At 34.5% G+C, this 21,148-nt stretch overlaps 3 protein-coding genes across 3 annotated transcripts; 1 reads left to right on the plus strand and 2 right to left on the minus strand.

Annotated features, from left to right (window-relative positions):
- Positions 1-2,122: 2,122 nt before the first annotated feature.
- Positions 2,123-5,281, plus strand: LOC142627387 (pentatricopeptide repeat-containing protein At2g03380, mitochondrial). The gene is made up of 2 exons (XM_075801234.1): positions 2,123-4,601; positions 4,894-5,281. Exon 1 carries the CDS (start codon positions 2,170-2,172, stop codon positions 4,318-4,320), a length of 2,151 nt encoding a protein of 716 aa, XP_075657349.1. The 5' UTR covers positions 2,123-2,169; the 3' UTR covers positions 4,321-4,601; positions 4,894-5,281.
- A 1,841-nt stretch (positions 5,282-7,122) lies between these two features.
- Positions 7,123-10,118, minus strand: LOC142629582 (putative pentatricopeptide repeat-containing protein At1g69350, mitochondrial). Its single transcript, XM_075803589.1, has one exon. It carries the CDS (start codon positions 9,781-9,783, stop codon positions 7,423-7,425), a length of 2,361 nt encoding a protein of 786 aa, XP_075659704.1. The 5' UTR covers positions 9,784-10,118; the 3' UTR covers positions 7,123-7,422.
- Positions 10,119-15,888: 5,770 nt separating this feature from the next.
- LOC142626839 (clp protease adapter protein ClpF, chloroplastic) lies at positions 15,889-20,406 on the minus strand. The gene is made up of 9 exons (XM_075800547.1): positions 20,271-20,406; positions 18,579-18,989; positions 18,402-18,461; positions 17,912-18,006; positions 17,575-17,747; positions 17,105-17,217; positions 16,673-16,718; positions 16,521-16,561; positions 15,889-16,385 (listed from the first exon to the last, which is right to left on the minus strand). Exons 2-9 carry the CDS (start codon positions 18,918-18,920, stop codon positions 16,230-16,232), a joined length of 1,026 nt encoding a protein of 341 aa, XP_075656662.1. The 5' UTR covers positions 18,921-18,989; positions 20,271-20,406; the 3' UTR covers positions 15,889-16,229.
- Positions 20,407-21,148: the final 742 nt, after the last annotated feature.

Raw genomic sequence — 21,148 nt, forward strand, 5'->3', positions numbered from 1 at the left:
TTGATTCTCAAAAAATAATAAAAAATATAGAAAAAACTAAGCTTTCATTTTAGCCGACCTAGCAAAAGATAATGGATGCAGATTGTAACTTTGACGAATAAATTTTAGATGATGACCTTCATTTGATAAATCTTGATTTATAATTATTATATTATCGTCAAAATATTCAATATTAATATTATTTTTATTATACACTAATTATAAAAATATTATTAAATTTATTTTTTTACGACGTGCAAAGTAAGTTTCGCATTATTATTGCCTTCTTTGTCCCCTCCCTTTTAGCTATCTTTCTGGTCAAACGATTTTTTTCTCTTTACAAAAAGCATTGTAGAAAGAAAGTTTAGATTTCAATTCAATATAAAAAGGTAAAGATAGAAAGGGTTTGAGTGAGGATAAGTATTGTCTTCAAAGAAAAAAAAAAATTATCACAAGACGCTAAAAAGAATAATATGATATAAAAATAAAATACACATTCAATTATTATTCATTCAGACATTCATTGGCAAAAAGAAAATTAAGAAAAATCTGGAATAGCCTGTTGTAATAAAGGTGTCTTTATCATTTATATTGTACGATAAAGTTATATCATTCAATGACAAACACTGACAGAATAAGCGTGAGAAATTGGGAATAACTAATTGCAATACAGGTAGCATCATAGCCAGTTGGTGAGTGTCCAAAGCAATTTAATATTGTCAAGCATTTATGCTCTATACGATTTGTTTAGCCATGTGTATAGCACACAGCCACATGTTCTTCACATACCTTAGAAAATTATTTGAAATTTATCAGCAAATTAATTGTATTTATATATATATATATATATTTTATTTTCACAAATCTTTGGTCTAACAATATTTAATCTTGGTTTGAAGATTCTATCTTCTACTAAAAAAAAAAAAATCCATTTATGTTGACAACAACTGCAATTAGTTTTAATTTCAAAATTTTGAAGTTGACTATGAATCTTCAATAAATTAGAGTTGGTTATATGTATTATTTTCTTCTATTCTATTATGTTTGAAATTATATTCTCTGTTACTTTTTTAATTGATAAGTTATTCTATATTTTTTAATTGAGAAGTGCTACGTTTAGAATAAATTCTAGGTGACAAGTTATTACTAGTTTTAACATAAGCCCACCATTGAAATTACTTTTTTACTTATTAGTAACAACCAATAACAATTTATCACTTAGAATTTTTTGTGAAAATGTTGTGAACATAACATTTCTCTTTTTAATTCTCTTAACTTATCAATAAATATGAACTAGCGTCGTCACACGTGCTTCGATGAGACTTTTTTGTTGTTGTTAGTGGTCCTATTATGTAGATTTTTTTATTTTATATATATGTATAATTTTTATTTTGAAAATCTAATTTATAAGTGGATAAAGAAATTTAAAAATTAACAGGAGAGTGGTCCTATTTTTTAGGTAATGTTTTAGTGGGAGTTAAAGTTGCATTTTTACCAAATTGTCCTTTAATTTTGTTTCTACTTAAACATAAGGCTGTAAGAGTATTTTTGAACTGAAAAATAAAGAATCTAAATAGAGGAAGCTCCTTAAATAATAGTATAGATAAATCATCTCAAGTGATAAAACTATTTAAACCTTATTTTTTTAAAAAATTATTGAAATTAAATAAGTTTAAAATTCTTTGATTCTTTAGCTAAAAAAAAATAAAAATTCTTTGATTCTTTTAATAAAAAAGAAAAATAAATAGAAGGAAGGCCCATTAAAAAAACTCACGAATAACCCATTTGACCTAGTGTAGTAGCCCAATCAGTTAAAGACAAAACAGGGACATTGCCCATTAATAGGGTTAAGTGCTGAGGTTTTCTCTTGTGGTCCGGCCCAATCTAACTCATTGACCGGTCAACATCCTTATTGGCCCGGCCCATGGGCCAAGTAAAAAGTAGTTACCTGGCTCGGCCCAACGTACATTGCCCATCAATAGAGCTATGGGTCGAGGTTTACCTTGCGGCTTGGCCCAATGACATTATGGTCCCGGCCCATGGGCCAAGTAAAAAGGAGCTACCCGGCCCAGCCCATCGCATACCTTTGGCAAAAGTCAAACCAGCAATTTTCTTGGCAGAACAGGAAAACAATGGGGGAAGCGTCGAAGCTTTTTCTCTCCAACAATTTCAGATGACCAAAACAGACCAATGAAACTGATCTCTACTCTGCGTACCCACATCTCTCTGAGTCTCACCAAATACCTTCACTTTCCATGGCGCACTCTCACCTATGCAACCCATCACTATCATCAGCAAACCTTATCAGAACCGCCCGAACTCGCTCACACCTTAGCTTCCATGCACTCCATCTCTTCGTACCCGTGGTTTCCTCTTCTGGGTATTTGCCGAAACATCGATTCTCTCAAGAAAGTCCACGGCTTGCTCATTGTGCATGGCCTCACCGGTGAGCTTCCGTGCGATACTAAGTTGGTTAGTATGTATGGTTCGTTTGGGTACGTTGGCAATGCGCGTTTGGTTTTTGATAAGATAGAGAACCCAGATTTTTATTCGTGGAAAGTGATGATCAGGTGGTATTTTTTGAATGATTTGTATGAGGACATTATTGGGTTCTTCACCTGTTTGAGAAAATGCCTCAGAGAGTGTGATAATGTTGTGTTTTCGATTGTGTTGAAGGCGTGTTGTGAATTGAGGAATATTAATGAGGGGAGGAAGGTACATTGCCAGATTGTTAAGGTTGGGAGCCCTGATGGTTTCGTGTTGACGGCTCTTGTGGATATGTATGCGAAATGTGGAGAGGTTGGGAGTTCGCGTGAGGTGTTCGATGAAATTCTTGATAGAAGTGTGGTTTCGTGGACGTCGATGATTGTGGGGTATGTGCAGAATGATTGTCCGGAAGAAGGGATGGTCTTGTTTAATAGAATGAGAGAAGGGTTAGTTGAAGGAAACGAGTTTACTGTAGGGAGCTTAGTCACTGCATGTACAAAGTTAAGAGCTTTACATCAGGGGAAGTGGGTTCATGGGTATGTCATTAAAAACGGTATTGCATTTAATTCTTTCTTGGCGACTGCAATTTTAGACATGTATGTTAAGTGTGGGGATGTTAGAGATGCTCATTCCGTCTTTGACGAGCTTTCTGTTATTGATCTTGTTTCATGGACAGCTATGATTGTTGGGTACGCACAGTGTGGTCATCCCAGTGAGGCATTAAAGTTGTTTATGGACGAGGAGTGGGTTGATATATTACCGAATTCTGTTACGGCTGCAAGTGTGCTTTCAGCATGCGGGCAGCTAGGCAATTTGGATTTGGGAAGGTCAGTTCATGGTCTGGGGATTAAGCTTGGTTTAGGTGATACTGCAGTGAGAAATACCCTTATAGATATGTATGCAAAATGCCATGCTGTCAGAGATGCTCGTTATATATTTGAAGCAGTTATGGTCAAGGACGTGATTACTTGGAACTCAATGATTTCAGGGTATTCCCAAGTTGGTTCTGCATATGAAGCTCTTGAACTCTTTCATCAAATGATATCAGATTCTATCTCACCCGATGCAGTTACACTTGTTAGTGTTCTCTCAGCTTGTGCTTCCCTTAGTGCTCTTGGAGTCGGTTGTTCACTTCATGCTTTCTCCATAAAGGAGGGTTTACAATCATCTAGTGTCCATGTTGGCACTGCACTTCTAAACTTCTATGCCAAGTGTGGGGATGTGAAGTCTGCTCGTATAGTGTTTGATGGGATGGCAGAGAAGAACAGTATCACATGGAGTGCAATGATTGGTGGTTATGGAATGCAGGGGGATGGTAGTGGGTCCCTTGCACTTTTCAGTGATATGTTGAAAGAAAATTTAGAGCTGAATGAAGTGATCTTTACAACTATATTATCAGCCTGTAGCCATACAGGGATGATTGGGGAGGGCTGGAGGTGTTTCAATTTGATGTGCCGGGACTATAATTTTGTTCCTTCCATGAAGCATTATGCATGTATGGTAGATCTATTAGCTCGTGCTGGCAGACTTGAAGAAGCCTTGGATTTTATTGAGCATATGCCAATTCGACCAGAAGTTAGTGTGTTTGGATCTTTTCTCCATGGATGTGGACTCCATGGAAGGTTTGATCTTGGAGAAGTGGCAATCCGCAAAATGCTAGAGCTACATCCTAATGAAGCTTGTTACTATGTACTCATGTGTAACTTGTATGCTTCAGATGGAAGATGGAGTCAGGTTAATCAGGTGAGGGAGCTGATGAAGCAAAGAGGATTGAGAAAGTCCCCTGGGTGTAGCCAAGTGGAGATGGATATCAGTGATGATATCTCACTTCCCAAATTTGCATCTCTCCGGTAGTTATATGCTTTATCATACATGCACACCATAAGATGATAAGGAGTTTTCAAAGCTGTGAGGCTTATTGTCACCAACTTGAATGCAATTTTTGTGGGGTTGTATTATAGAAGGTTCAGTGCTTTCAGAAATTGACATTCGACTGTTGCCAACTGCCTTGCTCCACCATTGTTGATAAGTATCTGAGAGATGACTTGGAAGTTGGAACAGTTACTTTACGATGCTCTAAAGTATACATACTACTAACACCATGATGAGATAAACCACAGGAACTCAAGACACAGGTACCTATCTAAGAAATACATTTTTTGGCTGGGTATCAAATTATTTACTAAAATAGTAATGATTGTAGGCTTTATATTTTTTATTCTAATTTATAGATATCATGAGTAGAGTTAGGACCTTGGTGGGATGGTAAGTGTCCTCTCCCCAAGTGATATGTTGGTGTAGAAACAACTACCTTTGAGAATTAGCTTCCTCAGAATTGGGGATGAAGCTGCCTACCAACTTTCTTAGCCCCATAAAAGCAGTTTTATGCACCTTTTCTTAAGGTAACAAGGGTATCTTCTCTTGTAGGCGAGACTATTTTCCTCGACACATGGAAGCACATCTACCTACATGTTCCAAGTATACCTGAACAAGTCCGATGGGGCTGGCTGTGATGGCCTGATGGGAGAAGTTGAGCCTTGGACCTCTGCTTTATGAGTTGGCTAAGAGTCACATTCTTGTTGTGAAGATTCTTTCTGGCTTCTGCAACCTCAACATATAATAACCCTGGATATAACTTTCTGAAAGTCTTATGCTTTTACAATAAATGCATAAGACCACCTAATGTGACTATGAAGAATGATACGTTTACTTTACAATACAGCCATGAAAGTGTATGATGTTTAGAGGTGACAGTCAAGCCTTCAATGTCAGTGGGTGACTTCAACGTGATATTGTGAGTCATTGTTCAAGAAGGGTAACACAGAATTGGCATTAGATGGTGGTAAGAGTTGACGGAAAATATCTTTTTATGTGGAAACCTTTGTTTATTGAATAAGAATGGGGACAGACATTTTCCTTTTTGTTATTTTTTGAAATCTTCTAGGCATATTGTATCCCATACAAATATACAATGATTAATTTAGTACTTTATATACTGTATCTATTCGCTAATCCATATTGCACATTAAATATATTTCCTTATCAGCTTGTTTTCTAATTGAAAACTTTTAAATTATTAGGAAATTAATTTACGTATATTAATTATCTATTGTTGTGCATTAATTATTTTTATTAAATGAATTTATATGATTATTTTTATAAACTCTATATAGAAAATAATTTTCAGTTGGAATAATAATAATAAATTTAAAACATGACATTCTTACTCATGTTCAATTGTTTTGACAACAATTGTCACAAAAGCCATAAAAAATAAATATTTGTGAATTCACTAAAATTAATCTTAATCCTTTGAATTTCTTAACTCCTTTGTGTGTGTGTGTGTGTGAGCCCACGCGTGTATGTATGTGTGTGGAAATAACATTGTAACATGTATTCTATGTAATTAGAAAGATTATTAATATAATAAATAAGTTTATTTTGTTATATTAATTATTTTAAGCATAATGAATTTTAATATCATTTTTTTAAGATTTATATGAGAAACAATTGGTTTTTTTTATGTGAGAAACAATTGATTTGAAATATATTTTTACTCAAATTTTTTTTTTTTTTTTTTTTTTTTTTTTTTTTTTTTTTTTTTGCAACAATTGAAACCATGTCCAACAAAAAGGGGAAATTTTTTTAGTAACACACAATCAAGAATGTAAAAAAATAAAAATAAAAAATAATTGAAGGATATATGCATTTTTTATCAGGCATGAAACATGCCTATCTATATTAGCTACTATATCATACAATTTTCAATTTGTAAACACACACACACACACATATATATATATATATATATATATATATATATATATATATATATATATATATATAGTATATGATCAAATAACTATACTAAGCTTAGTATATTTCTATTTTGTCTATATAGAAAATAACTAAATATTACAATTTTTTACAATAAAATTTATTGAAATATCTTTTTTTATATATCGATAGTTGTGGGGTGGGATCTGAATCCTGAATATTTCTATTGGAAATTGAAGTGTCAATCAGTTAAGTCATAAAATTTTTGGTACAACTAATCGAAATATTCGATAAAACTAATAATAAGTTGCACCGCACTTCGTGCGGGAACTCAACTAGTTGTTAAGAAAATTTGGATTCAAATCCCCCTCCTCTCCCACTTGTAAAAATAAAAGAAAAGAAATTTAAATCGTTAGCAACTCCTAAATAAAAACAGAATCAATTCATGTCAGACAATCTTGTCAAGTTTTACCCAGCAAATGGAAGTATCGGTTTCCTAAATATTATGCATGCGGAGGGATGCTCAGGAAAGAAATCAAGAATAGCATGTCATAAATTTTGACTTTGGTACCATTCAAATAGTGAAAAATGTATATTCATACATGTCAGAATGATGTTATTATCAATCTTTTTTTCTAAAACTATAAATTTGTATTATATGTAAAAGCAAGAACTCTTTGAGACAAAAATTGTTTAACGAAACTTACAAATTAAGGAGCATGAAAAAAATGGGTTAGTTAGCAAAAGAAAGGCAAAGGAAAAGTTAAATTCATTCTTCTTTAGAGGAATTGGTGAGAAAGGAACATGTTCTATGAATTCCATAATACTGAAACAATTGAAACACTTTGTTTCTCTCTTCTTCCCTTCATTTCCTCCCAAATTAGGAGTAAGCAAAATGTATACAATGCACTATACATAAAACTAGACTGTTTAATGTCTTGATTTGTAAAAGAGCAACCATGTTACATGAAAAAATGAAAGCAAATCACGTTTCGTGAGATAGTCTCTTGCCTTTGACTTGCACAATGTTGATCAAAGAATGACTTTCTACAAACATTAGGGTTTTTAAAAATCTATAGTGTTGTTCCTGGAGTGATATTGAGATTTATTCCAAATTCAATTGCTAACTTCTCAATGTGAACTGTAAAAAATACCTTGGAGAAAAATTAGATATTGACCTTATCTATATTCTACATCACATCCTTGTTCCAGAGCTAAAGTTGGAAAATTATCCAAAATCCTGTACATTTCATTGGTTTGCAAATGAGAAGTGTCTCCAGCTCCAAATCGGTAGACTCTCTTATCAAGTTCAATTGTACTCCACCCAGGAACCTTTGTTAGACCTTTCATCATTGACCTCACCTTCCCAAATTCATCCCAGTCTCCCCCTTCTCCATAAATATTAGATAATAAGGTGTAGTATCCAGTATCATCTGTACTAATATCTACAAGGTCACTTTCTATGCTTTTAATCATGTCCATCCTCCTGTGGATTCGACACCCATTTAGCAGAGCACTCCAGATGCTAGCATCCACATGAAATGGCATTGATCTGATAATTTCATATGCTCCATTGAGATCACCAGCTCGGCTCAGAAGGTCAACTACACTAGCAAAATGTTCTGTATTAGGCTTGATGCCAAAATCCTTCATTGAGCTAAAATATAACTTACCTTCTTCCACAGATCCTACATGACTACAAGCTGATAGAATGTTCATGAAGGTGACTTCATTTGGTTTTATTCCTGAATCTAACATCTGATTGAAGAGTGAGATGGAAGCATTGATCTGACCATGTATTCCGTAGCCAGCAATCATGGCACTCCATGAAACCACGCTTCGCTCTGAGATGCTATTGAAAACTCCTTGGGCTGCTTGAAGATCTCCACACTTGGCATACATGTCAGTTAGAGCTGTATCTACATAAAGATCTTTCTTCAAACCACCAGTAATAAGCTTGTGGTGAACCCATTTTCCTTTTTCTAGATGACCCAAATGGGAACAAGCTTGAATTACACTTAAGAAAGTCACTTCATTCATCTCAATTCCATTCATATACATTTGATCAAACAACCTGATTGCCTCTTCTGAATTACCATTCTGAGAAAATCCACAAACCATAGAATTCCAAGTTATCACACTTTTCTGTTCAATCGTTTCAAATATCTTGTATCCACAATTCACAAGGCCACATTTCGAGTACATATCAATTAGTGAATTCTGGACAAACTCATCCAAAATACCTCTTTTGATAACATGACCATGAATCTGATATCCAAGCTGTATTGAACTCATACTTCCACAAGCTGAAAGAGAACTTGCCAGGCCATATGAATCTGGCATCAGTCCCCGTGTCTGCATCTGCACAAATATCACTAATGCCTCCTTCAACAATCCTTTCTGAGCATAGAGAGATATTAGCATGTTCCATGAGACGATATTTCTCTCCCCAATTACACGAAGAACCTCCTCACAATAATTTAGTTTTCCACATTCAGCATATAATTCTATTAATGCTGGCCCAACAAAATCAAGGTCAGCATCTAACGCTTTTCTTATTACAAAGCAATGAACCGACTTCCCTTCTCTAAGCAAACCTAACCTAGCACAAGAGCATATGACAACCATCATGGTTACTGAATTGGATTCCACTTTAGACTCTTGCATCTCAAGAAAAACATCTATTGCTTCTTGGAAGCAACCAGTTTGGTTGTAGCATGTAATCATTGCAGTCCAAGAAGCAGTATGCCGTTGAGTAACATTTCGAAAGATCTTCTCCGCACTATGTAAATCACCACATTTAGTATACATTACAATTAAAGAATTATCCAAAGACCCTTCACTTTTAATTGCCCTTGTCACAACTTGACCATGAACTAACCTTGCTAGTCTTAGAAAACCCAAGTCACCACAAGCCTCAGCTACACTAAGCATTGTCACCGAATCTGGTTCAACACCTTGACAAATCATCCTATGAAACAAATCCAACCCTTCACTTGCCTCTCCATTCTCAACGTAACACGATATAATCGAACTCCACAAAACCACATCTTTCATCAGCATTACATCGAATATCTTTCGCGCATTATATAAGCACCCCATTTCACCATACATACTAAGCAATGAAGTTTCAACAATAGCATCAGTATCAAACCCACATTTGATTATCCTCCCATGGACCTTCCCACCAATACCCAGATCACCAAAACCAGAACAAGCTCTCAAAATGTTAGGATATATAAACCCATTAACCTGGACTTGATGGTACAACATTTTATGATACAATGAAATGGACTCTTCAAAGAAGTGGTTCCAAACATAACACTTAATAAGTACGCCCCACATGAAAGAATCTGGGGATGGGAAGGTCTCAAAGACAAGTCTTGAAGTTTGGAGGTCACCCATTTGAGAATAAGATTCAACTAGTTTGGTGGAGGCAAGTGGGTCTTTATGGAGGCCAGTGACAAAGAGATGGGCATGGAGTTGGGTTATTGTTCTTAAAGTGGTACAAGACCTGAATAGAGGCATATAGAGTGTCATTATTCTTGTTTTTGAACAGCTTAACAAGGTGTACTTATTTATATCTAGAGTCTAGTTGAACTCAACTCAATGTCAGAGCATGGAAGTGATGGGATAACAAAAAACGGGTTTTGGGGAGATGGGTAGTGCATTGAAGACAAAGAAATAAAAGTAAGTGGTGTAAGTCCAATCTCTCTATCTTTTGGCAGGCTACTGTGTATCATATTTGGGTTGACAGGGATGCAAGAATTTATAGTGGCAAAGGGTTAAGACATGAAGCTGATCTTCTGCAAGCTCTGTTAAGAAATCCATTCTGAATAGGGTGCTTTTGGCTTAGGTTGTTTTTGTTAGGTATTCTGTTGTTTTGGTCTCTCTTGTATCTACTATCTAGGATTTGATCTTTTTAAGTCTCCATAGTCAACAATTTATACAAAACTACCTTAGTGATAGCAAACCTTTTGACCCATCACACATGGGAGTCCGGCATGCCATAACGCGACTTGAAGATTTTTTTTTTTTTTTTTTAGGATAAACGGAGGAATTTTTTTTTTTTTAAAAGTAACAAGTTTATACAAAAGCAAGGTGGCATCATAGATCAAACATGCTAAGACTATACCAGCTACAGAGCTTTCTCTTTACCTAACAAATAATGCTGTGACTATATAAAAATTTACATCAACGAATGCCTAAGAAATAACAAGACAATCTTACAAATACTCAAGGGAAGCTACCATAATTAGCTTCTAAATATTCTAAAGCATGGGCTGCAGCAGACTTGGCATGAGAAAGGGGGATCGAGATGTGGAGTACCATAGCGAGCCTCATTTTGCTTACTCCAAATCATCTAGCTGGTTGTGAAAAATATTGCAGTCTTTAGGTCATTTTTCTTTGCATTATTTGATCAACCACATCCACAAATGATAGATTTGTGCAATGAGTCATGATCTTTCTCAAGCATGTGGACCTCCAAACCTCGTCAGAATATGTATAGCTTAGTAGGATATGGTCTGTTGTCTCCACCCCATCCTCACAGCATTCACACCCAGCATCAAACAAAATTTTTCTTCCAAGTGTTGTGGATAGTGAGTGTACATTGGCTAGCCCCTTTTTTATTTAGCAAAAATTTATACAAAGTATTTTACAATTGTCCAGATAGTAAGTTCTAAATAATAAAAATTAGAATAATGCAAACTATTTTTTAGAGAGTTTCAATCTACGATGTCTGCTTCTAATGATAGTTCTTTATCATCAAACTAAAATACCAATCAGTTTTTGATGTAGACAAGAATTAAATCCTAGATATTTTATTCAACTATTAGAGATTTTACCAATTGAGCTAATTGAAACCCATTAATGCAAACTCAACTATTGTAAAAAAAATAATGTGAAAATTATTTTTTGGTCCACTTAGGCCCGTTTCAATCCATTTAGGTCTATTCAGCCCCTTAGGTTAGGTTAGGTATATTCGGTCGACTTTGGTCTATTCTATTTAGTTCGATCCATTTCGGTCTACTTAATTCTATTCTTTCCATTCAATCCATTCCGGTCCAGTTCAATCCACTCAGCAGTTAGACCATTTTGGTCTATTCAATCCACTTTGGTCCATTGCAATCCATTTGGTCCACTTTGATAATGCTATGGAAGAAGAGGTTTGTGTAAAAAGATGAGTTATTTTATTGATAGCTATTTCACCTTCTCACCATAATGTTGGTAGGTTCTTGATAAACTTTTTTTGGCTTTTTGCTTTTTTTTATTTTTTTTTATGTTATTAACGCTCCGTTTGTTTAGATGTAAAATATTTTCAAATGTAAAATATTTTACCAGTAAAAAATTTGCCTGTAAAATATTTTCAAGTGTTTGAAATGACAAAATAAGTGAAAATGCAAGCCACCACCAGCCACCCCAAATGAGCAAAAACCACCAACAACCACCCCAACATAAATCATTAAACCATAACCAACCACCCCAAAAACCAGACTTGAAAGAGAGAAAAAAGACAGCCACCACCTAAAAATCTGATTGTTAAACCACAAATCTGAGCACAAACCACCAACAATCCACAACATATGAGCATTAATCCACAACATATGAGCATTCATCCACAAATCCAACCAAACCACTATATAACCACCCAAAAGAAAGCCAAAAAAAACTCACAAACCCATATTGAAAACCCAAAAACCCACTGAGCCAAAAACTCAGATTAGAGGGGCTCAACCACCATTCACCGTAGAAACAACCTGCAAAGATGAAACTGAACTGCAATCTACCATCACGTCGACCCACATCTCCATCCCAGCCATCTATCGCCGCCCTTAAACCCAAACACCCATGACCCACAAATCATCCAAAAACCCAGGTCTGTAAATCACACAGTAGTAAAAGGAAGAAAGAAGAAAAAAAAAACCCAAAACTAAGAACCTATGGATAAGTCAACGACGGTGGAGGTGGCCAAGAATTGGTGGAGCCGATGAACGTTTAAGAATAACAAGAACTTAGGTGGGTTGGTGATGGGTGGCGCTGGCAAAGGGTTGAGCTGGTGTTGGGTGGCGTCGACGAAAGGTAGAGCCGATTATAGGTGGTGTTGAAGAAGGTGGAGCCAGTGGAAGAGAAGGATCAATGGTGGACTGGGTTATGGGTACAAGACTGAGAGAGCATGAGAGGGAGAGAGAGACAGATGTATCGAGTGGACTGAGAGAGTGAAAATGTAAAATAGTTTACCAATATTTCAAGTGTAAAACATTTTACAAATTTCTGCCTTAGTTGTTTTAGGTAATTGAAAATATTTTACCTTAAAACAAACACCGTAAAATATGAAAATATTTTCTTGAAAATATTTTACATCGAAACAAACAGAGCGTAAAGTATTGTATTTTTATTTTCTTAATACAAATGATGGATTTACCTATATTTGCTTTCCCTATAGATCATTCAATATGTATAAAGAATGAACCGTTTGTAAGGAGTACTAAAAACAAATTATAACCACACATTGCATTATTTACAAAATATCTAATCTTATATAATAATTAAATGTAAAATGCATTATGTGAAAAAAAATTACTAAATTTAAAACACTTTCAAATAATGAATATAGATAGTTTAATTTTAAGATATAATATATTGTATCAACTATACTTATAAGTCAAATCTACTATTTTCATTTTTCACTTAAAAGGAAAAATAAAAATTGTCAAATTTTTCTACACATCACATGGGTCAGCAATTAGTAATAACAATAAAATCTCATTCATAATTAAAAAAAAAAAAAAGGGAATAGGAATAAGCTTCCCCTTAATGCTCCTAATTATTTAGTTGAAGCTCTCCTCAAAGGTAGAAGTTTATGGAGTGTAAACATTCCACAAGATTGCTCACTGGGGATGGAGTAAGAAGGTTTATAAAGTTTGAGGTAGGAGATAGCAAAAACATCCATCTTTGGCATGACAAATGATATTAAGCTGGGGCCTTGTATTCAAAGTATGGATTTAGAATTATATATGCCTCAACCGATACCCTACAAGCTATGGTAGATGTTCTTCTTGGGAATAAGGTATGGATCTAGAAGCGACCCAGATCAGATAACCTTGCATACATCCAAAGCCAACTATGTTTAATTGAACTCAGAAGATGAGGACAAAGCTCTGTGGATAACAACTGCTTCAGATAAATGCTTGTGTGCAGCAAGCTTTGAGGACATTAGTAATACATCCATTGTAGTAGAATGGCGCAAATTGGTCCGGTTTCATCTGTATATCCCAACACAGCAACCTCTTGTATTGTCTATCATATATTTCACTGTAAAGAAAATGCTATCATCCATGCTGGTGTAGTGCTAAATGAGGACTAGATTGTCAAATGCATAAAAAAGGATATTCAAGGCAGGTTGGAATGCATAGCCAAGTTTCATTGGTCCGTCTTAAATTGCATTATTTTGTAACGATTGGGAGCTGAATCCTGTTTCGTTGCTCAGTACTTAGCTAGTTGAATGGTGTAGCAATGTAGCTTGCTCTTTGTATTTGTCTTGATAGTGTTGGTTGTTGTTGGCGACTTCAGAGTTATTCTTGTCTCTCAGTCTGAGCCTTTGGTTTGTTCTATTAGTTGGTTGGTTGTTTGGTAGAGTATTTCTATGCCTAGTCTGGTTGTATTGTTGCACCATGCAACAGTCAATTAATGAGTAAGATTAAAAGTTTTTTTTTTTAAATCTCAGCCCCAGGATCAGATTTAAAATAATAATAAAACTTTTAAACCTTTTACTGTTTTACATTTCTAACTTTCGCATCTAACAACTCTATGGTAGTTGCACCATGCAATTATTGCGATAGATCCATATCAATTGTTTGGGTTGTTTAATTAAGCTTACGAAGATATGACTTTTTAGGCTTTTAGCCTTTTAGGACAGTTTTCTTCAAAACTAGACTTGTCAAGCACCAAACCTCAAAGAATAGAAAATGTATCATTACCTGGTCTTTGATGTGAGATCCACATGCATGTAAGGATTGTGGGACCGAAATGCTTTTAAAAAACTCGTTTTATGAAAATAAAACAGGCACATGAGATACTTTCTCCTTAAAATAAAGGACTTTGTAATTTGATTTACACACTTAGCTCTCTTCTACTTATAAACTTTGCAGTCAGCCAGATTAACTTCAATGAAATTTAATGATGTAACAAGTCAAATATCACCTACAAATATAGAATTTCTTTTTCTTTTTCTTTTTAAAAGACATTTCTTCCCTTCTAAGTTCTGACCATCATAAACACACACAACACTAGTTTAGTAACTTACAATACATACTTCTTGTTATCTTTTTATTAAATTTGAAAACATGTGACATGATGGGTCATGTAGATTTTGAGAAGGTAAAAGTTACAGGTTGAAAATGTCTTTTTCTAAAGTTTCGCATCGATAGGTGATGCTAATACTTTCCATAGTATCAAATTTTGCTAAAATTTAACGGATCTTGTAACAAGGGAGATAAGTGTCAAACCAAATTATAGAATATCTCCTTGTTTTAAAGACATTGCATAAGGTAGTAATTAACTAATTATAAACTATCCCAAAAAACAATAGAGAAAACCTCAGTCCCTTTGCCTATGTTTCATATATTGTAGTTTATTGATTGTTTGCTTTTGCGCTTATTTAAGATTACCTTAATTTCATATTTAGGAAGGGGGACTTTAGAGAAGCCATCTCCACCACATAACATAGTCATATTCTTGTTACATTCATCCATTTAATTATTGCTGTCAGTCACAAATCACTACTCAAAATATCCATCTTGTTAAGTGTTAGTTCCTTCAAAAACTGGAATGAGTTCCTATGGTTGCCAGAAGGGCCTGAAGTTCCTCTGTAACAGTTTTTTTTATTTATACAAGATAGAATTTTTACTCTAGCCTAATCTATGTGTAAATGTGTGTGAAGCTCCCTTCTAGAGACTTGAACCCCGGCCTTTGCCCCCCCCACTCCACAAGCATTCAGTTGAGGTAACTTTTATAACCGTTATATATTGAATATGCCAGTTTGTCCATGGGCTATGGTTCTGCTATAATCAAAACCATTTATTTCCAAGTGTTTTAATTTGAGCTTTTTTATTTATATTCATAAAGGCAGGTGAAATATATGTGGCCGACCCTAATAAATCTATTGAGAATCTATAATCAATTCCCAAAACTTTGGAACTAAGACTTAGTTGTTATTGTTGTTGTTATATAGGAATAATGAAGACTAAGTGTGTATTTGAATACCGCTTATTTTGCTAAAAACAATAAAAAACTAATTTCTGGGTTATTGTTTACCGCTGAAAACACTATTCAGCACTTTAGCTTTGCCTTAATGCACTGTTCATGTCCCATGAACATGCAAGAGGTGCTTGTCAAAAAAAAAAAAAAGAAGAAAAACATAGAAACGCGATCCAAACGGAGCTTAAAGCACTTGAAACCACAAGATTAACTAAGAGCTTTGGAGTTTGACTAGCACTTCCTTGTGTTTTCAATGAAGACATCTAGGATTAAAATCTCTTGTTCCCCATTGTTTTAACTAATTATCCAAAAATAAAAAGATGAGATAATACATGATTATGATCATAAGGGTTACCATACCCTCAAAAGACATAGGGGTAGCACAAATTTTCCCCTAAAAACATAATTAAATGGGATATATGTGAACTTGAATTGTACATATGATGTACGGTCACTACAGCGCCTCCTAGGGTAGAGGCCTTTTGAAGTCAAAAAAGGTTCTACAAGTTAACCTGTGAACCAGGATGTATATATGCTGTACATTGCCTCCAAGGACAGACCTTTGAAATCATGAATTCTACAAGTAATTGGTTTACAAAGATCATGACTGAAGAGATTCTAACAGCCGAATAAACCTTCATTTAAAAAACTGAGACATAAACTACTAGGTGCCACAAGGTAATCCTACTCCTAAAAGCGTCCATGATCATATACTGGACATTAGCCTCTTAAGCATCACCATGAGGCTCCTCATCTTCTGGATCCATGGGTACTTCATATCGAGGCCTGTTGTATTTCTCGCGCAGTTGCTTGATTGGGATGAAATCTCCAGCTGAGTCCATCCCGTAGAATAAAAAGGAAATATAGGGATGATCAAACCTGCCCTGTACATGGTTAAGAGCAGAACAGAATCAAGAATTATAGCAGGAACTGCTAATCATGTTCTTCAGGAATATTCTATACACACCCAAAAAGCTTCATTAAAAAAAGAAAAGAAAAAAAGAGAAGGGGACAATCACCGTATCTGCTTTCTCTAGGGCTAATAGATTCTCCTCAGGAACTGCAACAAGGAAAAACATTCCACGTGTTCATCAGGGCGTTTGAAAGGCAACCAGCAAAACCTCATAGAAAATAATTTTGAAGAGTAATTAAACAAACAGATGTAAATTACCATAAGCCACCAGTAGATTGGGGTCTGCATGCACATCAACCAAAACCTGGAAAACAATAAAAAGAACATAATTGGAAACAATTATTTGAGCACTGGCAACTCATTTACCTAGCGAAAAAAAGAAGAAGCAAATGAAATGAGCTGAACACTTGAAAATGGTGAAAACTTTTGGAGAATAGTCAATATATTACACTTCCCACATCCTTCCATGAATTCATGTAATTAAGGTAAGGAACAAACTCTCCATATGATCTCAGAAAGATTTATTCATTTCTAAAATGGACCAAGTAGGCCTCTACACAATCCCCTCCCCCTTCCCCCCAATGACAAAAGGAAAAATTATGTGAAATCAAATCTATAAATAATACTGAATATGAGAAAAAACCTCCCAACTTTGAACATGTTTAAAAAAAAAGGTAAGACTAGTTAAACCTGGTAAAATGGCTGACTGGAACCCTGAGACAACTTATCAACTTGGGCAATCTCCCTCCATGAACTTGATTCACAGCATACAGGATCCATTCCACAAATTACAGCACAATAGCCTGAACACATAACATGAGTCCTTAGTAACACTGACAACCAGAGAAGGTCACAATAAGGAGATTGTTCACTCATCAAAATGTGATGAGAAAACTTCTGATTCTACTGATTTTACTTCGACTCTTTTGGGATTCTCTACAGTTTAAGGATAGAATAAGGCAGTTTAATATAATTTCCTTGTAAAACTCCACAATCATGACATTCTTTAAACTTAATCCGCTCACAGCAAAAGTGAAAGACTAAAACCAAGAAAAATAAATAAATTCTCTTTCTGACATGCTATTTGAGATTGAACCTTATGCTGGAATCAAACTAATGAAAGCTAAGATAATGTTGTAAAGTGCATTATATTTGTGTACCAAAAATTTTATGCCTCACTTTCTGCCCCAAACGAAATGAATATTGAGCATTTTCATATGCCAGAGCCTTTGCTGATGCTGCCAAGGACTCTGCCTCAAGTTTTGAAATTTCATCCCGCAAGTTAGCTGCCAAAGCATAATCCTCGCTCTCAATTGCACTCTGCAAGTCTGCACTGCAAGGAAAGAAGCAAAAGGTGCTCTAATTTAATCTCAAAGTTGATACACTATGGCACAAGACAAAGAGGCTGAAAAGAGGGGGAAGACACATATCAGCAACTTCATTACAGAATTTTAAAAATAAACTTAAGCAGATGATAGGAGGAGACAAAGGACTCACCGTAGGCGTATGATACTTATAGCCTTATCTTGAGCTTCACTCTTTGAAGATGAGCCCCTTTTTGCTTCTTGCTGCCTCATGACCTCTGCTTCAACCTTCCAAGAGAAAGACTTAATAAGAAGGCTGGAAATCATTTGATGCATCAATACAAGGAGGCTTCTACAACGGACATGGAAACAAATTAGTCCAGGAAATTATACACATAATCATTGTCTTAAATACTGTAAACACAAAAGGTTGCAATGCCAACAATCCTCTTTAACAACACAACCATAGTTTAATCATGTGTTTCTATAAAATGAAATAAATGTAGCTGCTAGTGTGTGTGTGTGTGTGTGTGTGTATAAACTTATTGAATTTCAAACAAAAATTACTGGCAAAACTATTGAACTATATACAATGCCTCTGAACAAGTCTTTGAAACAGACTACCAATCTAATATGTCCTCTTGCTTATTTTACATAAAAGCAGGAAGAGAGGACTGACTAACCTCGGTCATCTTGTTTCTCAGTTGTTGTGCAATTTCATACTGCTCCAAATTTAGAGCATACTGCCACATGTGTATTCCAAACCAAGCAAAAAGACTTGTTAAGCATGATAAAACTATGATATATGCTATATCAGTCATACATATAAAAATAAAAACTAAAAAAAAAGCCTCTCAAACCTGTACTCGAGTTGCCAAGTCCAGCTGGAAAAAGAAGATCAATATATCCTCATTAGCGCTCTCACTACGCTCACAGCTTGCTTCCAATCCTTGGCCACCTCCTTTAAACAGCCATCCAGCTTCAACCCTAAAATTCTTTTGTCTTAATATATTGGGATTACTTGTTAAGAACAAACGCTGCATGCACTGATGCCAGATGTAATGTCTATCAGTTGCAGATGTTATTTGACCTCTCTTCATTAGCTTGAAATGCTTTCTCCATGAAGGGATTGATCCATAAACCCCAGTACTACAAGAGGTTGTAAGAGTGCTTAATGACAGTCGTTGCGCCATTTCCACCATGCAATGAAGTATCCTTTTCAAAAAAAACTACTTTTATTTTTCCACCCTTTTGTTCGATAATCGCTGCATCTGCAATCAGACAAAAAGGTATATTTGGAATCGACCTACATAGGTAGCCTATCATTGGAACATCCAATCAAACTGAAAACATAAATGTTACATTTAAATCCCAATATGTCCATCAAACATCAAATCACCCAAGAATATAATGTATAAAAACCAAGAACTTGTAGGTATGAATAAGGCAACTTTAAAATCAGTAATAGTTAATCACTCTGTCACTAAGACAGAACTTTGAAGTATCTCCATATCATTTATTTACTGTTAAATGCAGAATAACAATTACGAATCTAAGGCATTCATACAACAACAGCCAAGTCTTAGTTCCAAATTTGGTGTCAGCAATGATCTTCAACAGACTAATCAGGGAATCTAACGCATTCATACACATACGCATAAAACTTCAAGATAGATTCACTTTGATATATTGATCAAGTTAAATGCACAAACAAGACTGGGTTATTCATTTCGTTTATTTTTTATCTTTAAAAAAACACTTTTATTTCAACTTAATAGCTAGGTCACAAAATATAACAAAAGGCACCAATTGTATTAGATGAAGCAAAGCTCAAACTTTTCATTATCAAAATTCATCCATCCCAATGATAAGGCATGTCCAGTTACCTTGTCACCCAGTCTACTAGCAATATATAACATCATAAACATAATGCATCCCATATTACAAAACAACCAACAAGTCTAATTATATAATTTATAAAAATCTAACATGCCAACAAGAACAAACTCAAATGACACATTCATCTCTTGTAAGAGAAATATACTAATAATTATCTTATTATGCATCAGATATATAAATCTTCCCTCTCACATTGTGTAGACCCCAAAGCCCTTACCTTCTTGTGTGCGTATATATATGTATAACCAAAAAAAAGAAAAAAAAAAAGAACACAAACCCAAAAATAATTTAAGTATAAGCTAATCACAAATATAGTTCATTTTTTGTTTGTGGGTAAGTAAGTATAAGCTAAGTATATAGCTTCTCAAAAAAAAAAAAAAAAAAGAGCTAAGTATATATGATAGAACACTTTGTTTGCAAAAAATCTTTCTGGGTTTTACTGCCCCTCCTCAAATACATTTTTCAAAGGTCAAATCCGGGAATTCATTCATTGTCTTGCTGCTAAGACAAACAAACATGGAAAAGAACAAGAATTTGGAAATTAAGGAAACCAAAAAAAAAAAAAAAACATCATAGTAAATTGGATTCATGAATTGAGACAACTAAATATATCAAGAAAGTATCGATATTTAAGTAATGATTGGAGAAGTCACCGGAATGAGGGTCACCGGAGAAGCTTGAAAAGGCTGGCAAACCGAGAAAAGACCCAAGTTTTGTTTAGTCCCCACAAAAATTTTGCACACTATTACAACTAGTACAGAAAACAATAATTGATAAGAATTTTTTTTTTTTTTGGTGGTGGGTAGAGATTTGACACGTGGGATATAAATTGCGTACCTGCGGTATTATTATTATTTTCTAATATTTTTTTAATGGAAAAATAAATAAATTTATTGATGCAAGTGGAGCACATGGGCCTGGTTCATCTACCATTTTGCCGCCAAATATGGGCTGCCTTAAAATTTTGGGTAGGATGATTAGAGATGGAAAAGGCCTAATAGTATTACAAAAGTGGTGTCCATGAAGTAGTGGCGGAGCCAGGATTTCAACTTAGAAGGGGCAAGATTAAATGACACTTTGATACTCATTATTATGATCATGTTTCTTCATAAACTCAATTAACTACATGTGTGTGTATGTATTTCATATCATTAAAATAAAGAAAACAAAAATAATCAAATTATAGTAAATAAAAAAAAATCTAAATACATAATGTTGAAATTAAAATAAATTGAGAAAATAAATTAATGTAGGAGTATTAGGAATATAATAATATACCTATAAAGTTGTATTAATGTTTCAGTGCCTTGCATTCTTTTAAAAAAATTTGTAGAATTAAGCATATATTTCTTTATTTGTTTAAGTAGTTAAAATTAAGATTTATAGAAAGAGTATAAAACTGTGAAAAAAATAAAAAGAAAATATAAGTCCTGTCAAGGATACAATAAAAATTCACAGCAATTTCACAACATTTCTCAACTTAGCACATCATCTCATACATGTGGGTCATTAGAAAAAAAAAATTAAATCA

The sequence above is a fragment of the Castanea sativa genome, chromosome 3 (genome assembly GCF_040712315.1).
Source record: "Castanea sativa cultivar Marrone di Chiusa Pesio chromosome 3, ASM4071231v1".
Classification (NCBI taxonomy): domain Eukaryota; kingdom Viridiplantae; phylum Streptophyta; class Magnoliopsida; order Fagales; family Fagaceae; genus Castanea; species Castanea sativa.